This window comes from Panicum virgatum, chromosome 4K (assembly GCF_016808335.1).
Source record: "Panicum virgatum strain AP13 chromosome 4K, P.virgatum_v5, whole genome shotgun sequence".
NCBI lineage: Eukaryota > Viridiplantae > Streptophyta > Magnoliopsida > Poales > Poaceae > Panicum > Panicum virgatum.
In genome coordinates, this window is record NC_053139.1 from 9,129,592 (window position 1) to 9,136,546 (window position 6,955).

Below are 6,955 nucleotides of genomic sequence, written 5' to 3' on the forward strand. Positions count from 1 at the left end.
TAACCTGAACGCCATAATTTTCATTTTACTTAGAGTGGCGCACCTTATAAAGATGTTGTCAGATGAGTTGTTTGGAATAATGTGATTCAGAATTGTAAAAAAAAAGAACGAAAAATCTTATGAAGCCCTCTTCGCTTTGTAAAACCTCAACCTACACGCACATTGGTATGCTGCATTATACATAACCATACATATGAAGTGTCCGCGGTCAATTAAAAATCATCAATAGCAGAATCACACGGTGATTACTAGCACAAGATGATACATAATAAAGAGATAAGAATGTCTTACCAACCTACTTTAAATAGATACTACTGGTTTTTTTTTCCGGTCAAGAACGCCAGAACAAACTTCATACCCTGATACAACTGCCTACGATGATTCCTCGCCGGAGGAATCCTCACCACTCGTCAGGTCAGATTGGTCGTCTGATTCAGCGCTGGAAGCAGCAGCAGCAGCAGGCTTGGCTGACATCTTGCTCAAAGCGGCAGTCTTGCTTGCTCTCTGAGAACGAGCGGCAGACATGCTGGGAGTGGCTGGAACCCTGTTCACCGAGGCTGCAGGCAAGTTGACTTCACCATCCACGTCACTTTCATCGCTAGAGGATGGCGCTCGTCTTGCTCTTCTCCTGGAGGGAGCTGGAGGCCGGACCGACCGCACTGCTGGTGTTAAAGGCACTGCTTGATTGGTGTCCAACATGAAGCCGCCATCTAATCCTAGTTTCTCTGAGAAACAACAAAAATAAGGTGACCGGTTAACAAGAAAGGCAAGCTTATGAAGATGTTAAGTTGCATCAACATGGTAAATGGCTTCTAAGAATTCATCAGACATACTGAATATGGCCTCAGCTTCATCCTGTGACAATTCTTTGTCCGGGCATGCATCAAGCGATCTAAGCTGTGCTGCCATTTGAGCTAGCTCTTTCATGAGCTCCTTATCCGAAGCCACTGAAGCAGCCAAAGAATTAACCAGGCTTCTCATGCACTTGATGGCCTTCTGTTCTGATTGCCGGAATCTAAGAAGCACAGCAACCTTGCACAGTGCCAAAGCATATGCTTTCCCAGCTGCGGTCTTCTTATCTGGGCAACTGGCTACCTAGAACATTCACAGCATTTGATGTCAGTTTTTTTCCCTAGAACCTCTACAATATAATTTTTAACTAAAGTTGTGAGGATGTTTAGCTCAGCATCCTGCAATAGTAGAAATATGCATTTTTCCCTAGATTATTTAACCATACCTCCACTGCTATACGGATAGCGAGCCCTTCCTCGCTAATGTCAAAATTGTTCGACGCATCTACTGAACCTGAAGCACTTTCAGGACTCTTAGAAGCTTGATCCGTACTTTCTGTTGAGAATAATTGGGTTTGCACCATTTGCACCATAAAACGAGAAGCTTGGACTGCAAGTTTACGCCTCTTCGAAATAACATGCGAACTACCCCCAGCATTACCATATAAACCGGGCCACATAGCCCTCATGACTGGTACAAATGCACTAGAGATAGAACTCTGTCAAAAGAAAATTTCAGTCAGTAAATTTAATCTGGGATTAGATAGCATAAATAGTTTCAGTCTGTGACGTATTGTATGCTATATCAACTTGCCTTGTGCTTGTCTGAAAGTGCAGGATAGTGCTGAAAGAAGACAGACAGACATTGTTTCAATCTGGACCCAAAAAGATACATGTTAGAATAAGCACTGATCAAATGCGGAATGCCTTGGAACAACAGAGGACAAATGAGCAAACCAACCTTTCTAGTTCTTTAGTTTCCTCCGAGAAATACAATCTAATGAGTTGGGATAGGAGAACAGTATGCAAATCAGAAGGTATACTTGGAAAATTCTCACTAAGAAGAAGAATTTTTGCAAAACCTTCACCAAGTATGGTTGGGACATTATCATGGTTATCACCCTCGAGACTGAATTCCCAGTCATCTTTTTGGAAACCAGAAAATAGAATATCAAGAACACCAATGTTTAGATCATCATCATTCATTTCAGAAAGGTCAACTTGAGTGAACTGAGATTTTTCATAGCTAGGATCTGGCAATTCAATTCCAATGGCCTGATCTATTGCTTGTGGACCATGCCAAGTTACAAGATCAATCAAGGCCCTGCATGCCATGGCACTAACGAGGTCAGGTCCATTGATGAAAGATACACGTAGCTGCTTCACCAACTCTGCATTAGGTCTATTCTCTAACAATCCAAGAAGACAAAGGCATCTTAAAGCAGCCCTTTGTACATCAACATGATTTTGTTTTGCCTGCAAGAGATAAGATCAAGGACAGAAACTTCAGACATTCAGCTCAATGCAATAGCCTTAAGAGCAAGTGCAGTATATAAGAAAGCTGAACAATATTAGCATATAAGGTAGCATCCAGTATACGCAGAGGACTATAGAACAATTGGACTTACAGCAGGAAGCAACAAAGAGTGAAGCAGTTGTGAAGGCTCGATTGCTGTGACCTGCAGATTCCGTAGGCTAGAAGTATTCTCGAGAAGAAGACCAGTCACAGCGAGACAATGCATCCACTGCATGAAATCAGCTGTTCTCTCCCTACAAGGTATGGCCAGCTCTTCAACAACAGCGGAGACCACCATTTCAAATTCACCGACAGAAGAATGCACCTTTTTGGCCAACTCCGCCACTGCTTTTGCCCATTCTTTGTCTCCTCCAAGACTCACACCATCTCCAATTGCAATCTGGTTCCCATCATCATCAACTTCATGTTCAAGAGGCCTGACCAGAAGCTCATGCAGAAAAGAACTCGCAATCTTTCGGTTCATTGTATCAGAAAATTCCAGCATTTCACCAAGCAACAACAGTTGCCTTGATGTAAACTGATAATTTGGACCTGTGATGCCCAAGTAAGCAAAGGAATTAGTCAGTGTGTACAAAGACTGCTCAACTTCTATTCTTCTTGGGAAAAACCAGCCCAATATAACTCCTGCTTACCAGCAGAAAGGTGTGCTTTTACCAAAGCAACATAATCAGTAATTGTGCTGGGAAGGACATTGTCTAGAAGATCATTTTTATCAGAAGCCTCGGAAGCATATACTGCTGCTTCTGCACCCGTAGTTGTTGCAGCCTCTGAGCCCTTGGCCTGCAGAAAAATTACTGATTTGATAAATAAAGTGTTGATGTTGGTTAAACTTCAAAGAACGGTATTGCTAGCCAGGAACAAGCCAATATGAGCGAGTAGAACTAGCACAAAACTTCCATAATCTCGATAGATCTTATAAAAAATTAGCAGAGCACATCTTTCCGTGCCTGTTCAAGATTACATCCAACAATCCTATCAGAAGGTGGATAACCATAAGATATGGTCAGCTGGCTGGGAAGGAGGGGGAGGTAGGTGAAAGTAGGAGATACCAAGATATACTGGGAGAAAGAACCTTTAGGGACAAAAACTAATTCTAATTGGGAGGCTATTATGATTGAAGGCTAGACAAACAACATGACTGAGGTATGTAATCAAAGTAGTGAGATGGATTTATAATATTATATAGATATAGAATATCAAAAGCAAAAGCCTGATGATGGGTTTCAGAAGAGAAAAAGGAAAGAAAGAATTTAGGGTTTTTTTTGTGCGCCTTTTCACTTCCTTCCTGTCAGCATCTTCTTGTCAAATCAGTCAGCCTAAAATCATGTCCTCATACAAAACAAATGCCAACAATAAAATCCTAGGTGTAATTCACTTCATAAAGAAAGTAATTAACTCACAGTCTGCAGCATTTGCAACTAATCAAAGCTGCTACTGTTGTGAAACAGCATTAGTTATATTACAACATGTTGGGGTAGTCCCAGGCATCTAGCATTTTACCTCAATGGTTGAACATACAATCTCGATTCATAAGAAACTTGATATAAGATCAATGATGCTTCCACATGATCATTTCTTCTCACCACGTTCACTAAAAGAAGTCACTTCTTTGCTATGGCAAGCATCCTAGAGCTAGTTAGTACTGCCACGCTTTGGCAAGTTTATTGACATTGAACAGTTGGCAACAGTGCTATGTTAATGATCTGATTCTTCCAAGAATACCATAAAAATGTTGTATAGTAAGCAGAGATAGTCTGGTGGTCACCTGTGCTTCAGCTTGCAAATGCTTGCACATTATTTTCCAGTAAAGAGCAACCTCAGCATCCATGAGTTGAATATTTGATACTTGTTCTGCTGAAAAATGTTATCAGGATGCCATTGTCAACCAGCAGAAAAAAGAGGAATGGCCAGAGATAACTTCATTTTTCTGGTATTTCCAAACAAAGCAATTCGAGAAAACACAGCAATTGCCAGGGCTTATCATTCAGGTTTGTTCATTTAATTGGAGTTAATTGCTTTGTCCTTTGTTGGTGATTAATATTTCACAATGGACATAAATTGTTCAACAAATTCTGTAGAAAGGACAATTGGAAAGTAGGAGATAGACTGGATGGTTTCGCAGGATTTACCTTCATTCTCACCATTTGCAGTGAAGTACTGCCTAATACTGTGCCCCTCTTGCACTCGCAAAGCACCATCTTTCAGAAGCACCGCCATCACAGATTCTCCAACTGATTCGTATGTCTCAACATCAAGAAACCTGAGAAGGGCAATTACATCTCCTCCGCAGTACTTAATAAGCCACTCATCCTTCAGCATCTTCAGGCACTCATTGTTTACTGAAGCAGATCTATCAGAGAGGCCCCTGTGAAGGAGAGTAGTCCTTTGCTTGATGCTGAAACAAAAACAAAAACCATAATTCAATGACAGTAAAAATTGTGAATTGCATACAGAGTTACGTATGTTTTAGTCTGAACTCCTCCCAGTGTATATGATTACTTACCTAAGACTCTGCAGAGGGAATTTAGTTGAAAGCACAGAATATGCTGCTCTCCTAACTGATTCACTAACATCGAGTGTTGATTCAATAACACTCTCCAATGTAGCATTAGATGGTGGAAGAGACAAAACAATTGTCTTTCGGACCTCCTTCAAAAAATGAACCCACGCCAACAATCAGATGAAACAAGAAGAAGTCAGATATTAGTAACTGGGAGTTATTAAGAATTATCTGACTTACAGCATTTTGTTCATTGTCTAGGGTCTCTAGAAAGAGATCAACAATTCCACCATCCTCTCCATCGCCTGCAAAACGGGATAATGCACGCACAGCAAAGGAACGAATAGCAGGGATTTTATCTTGAACCCGAACCTTCATGCCATCAATCAAATCATCCCAAATGTCATCGCTCATTTCAGCATCATCTGGCAACCGCATTATAATCTGCAAGCAGAATTATAAATATTTACAGACATCTTCACAGCCATATCAAAATTTTACTTTCCAGATGAAGGCTGAAGAAATTGAAGGATTTGCTACAAGGTCAACATCCAGACTAGCGCTTTATTGGAGCAAATTTGCACAAGAGAGCTGAACCGAAGTTAATCAAAGAATGGCACAATTAAACAAAACAACAACTACAACACTTTTAACATCTAAGCAATTTTATAGCGTACAATGGGAAACTAAGTTTGACTAAGATAAAGTTCTCCCATCTCGAGTGGGGGGAAAAACCAAAAATGGAGATAAAGTTTATTAGAGTAATTTTCCTTGGCTCACCTCGGAGATGATTTGGCACGCGCGCAGTCGCGCGGGGCGGTGCGCGGCCTTGGACGCGGTGATGAGGAAGCGAATGAAGCCCTCGAGGAACCCGTCCCCGCCACCGTCGGCCGAAGAGGCGGACGCCGACGCGAAGGCGGAGATGAAGCGGGCGGCGCGGTCGGATCCGGCGGACCGGCGGGCGAGGTCGAAGAGCGGCGTGACGGCGACGCAGAAGGCGGGGAGGAAGCGGCCGCCGCTGCCTCCGGGGCCAGCGCGGATCGCCGCGAGCTCCCGCAGCTTCCGCTGGTGCACGGCGAGGGAAGCGCGGCAGTCGTCCAGCACCCGCGCCACCTCGCGCGCGAGGCGGGCGGACTCTCCGGCGCCGGCGACGGCCGCGGCGGGCGCCATGGGTGCGGGGAGGGTCGAGGAGGCGGGGTTGGGGTTTGGGCGTCGGAAGAAGGGAGAATTTGAATCGTGGGGAGGGAAACGGGAAAAAAAATGGGATCAGGGCGACGACACAGCACTGCACTGTGGAACCGACCAGGGACGCGGTCACGCTCTGGTCGTTGTGGGCTGGCAAACGGCATTTTCTCTTTATGGGCCAATTCTACGAGTAAAATGTATCAGAGGTCCATTAACTTATAAGAGATTCATTAACTTATAAGAGAATGTAAATTAAATCCATCAACTTTGAAATTGCATTTATGAGTCAATAAACTTGTAACATGTGTCACTTAGGCCCATAAATTCTGAAAGTCTATTTGTAGATCCATAAACTTGTAATTTGTATCACCTAGTTGCCCACACGTTGCTGGAGTTACGCTAGAATGGTGAAATTTGAGCTCCGATCTTGAACCAAGAGCATAGAGAGAGGAGATAGGAGGGGTAAAAGACTTATTTTGAAGGTTATTGACATGTATGAGTGTAGCGAAAAATGGCCTCTCATGCCATATTTCAATATAATATTTTAGTGATTGATATAGACAACACAACACTTGGACTAATATAATTGTTAAGATAACCATTCTCAGGCTTTTAGGTTCAAGTGATGACAAAAAGAAGATAGGCGTAGCTAGGCCCGAAGAGCCGCGCCCCACGGTGGTTCCAAGGGACAAGAATTGAAGAGACCGTGAAGAAATCCAAGTCGAAAAGATCAAGACGAAGACAATTTGCTATCACCGGTTAAACCGATGATGAGCAAATTGCACTCATCGGTGCAATGAACTTGGCACCGGATTAACCGGCGTTGGGTGTTTTACACCCACCGGTGTAATGGACTTGGAGGCCGAAGAAGCAACAGGAGTTTTACAGGCACCGGTTAAACCGACGCTAAAGAAAAAGTGAGCGTCGGTGCAGTTGTCCAGA

At 43.2% G+C, this 6,955-nt stretch overlaps 1 protein-coding gene across 2 annotated transcripts; it reads right to left on the reverse strand.

Annotated features, from left to right (window-relative positions):
* Nucleotides 1-139: 139 nt before the first annotated feature.
* LOC120704682 (condensin complex subunit 3-like) lies at nt 140-6,955 on the reverse strand. Of its 2 annotated transcripts, none has more exons than XM_039989163.1 (12): nt 5,609-6,630; nt 5,069-5,272; nt 4,832-4,977; nt 4,458-4,723; nt 4,094-4,182; nt 2,961-3,108; nt 2,420-2,859; nt 1,753-2,267; nt 1,606-1,666; nt 1,238-1,510; nt 834-1,095; nt 140-725 (listed from the first exon to the last, which is right to left on the reverse strand). In XM_039989163.1, the coding sequence occupies exons 1-12, from the start codon at nt 5,996-5,998 to the stop codon at nt 373-375; spliced, it is 3,147 nt and encodes a 1,048-aa protein (XP_039845097.1). In that variant the 5' UTR covers nt 5,999-6,630; the 3' UTR covers nt 140-372. The 2 variants fall into 2 exon arrangements, with proteins under 2 accessions (XP_039845097.1, XP_039845098.1); XM_039989164.1 differs by having other exon boundaries at nt 167-725; nt 4,094-4,179; nt 5,609-6,955.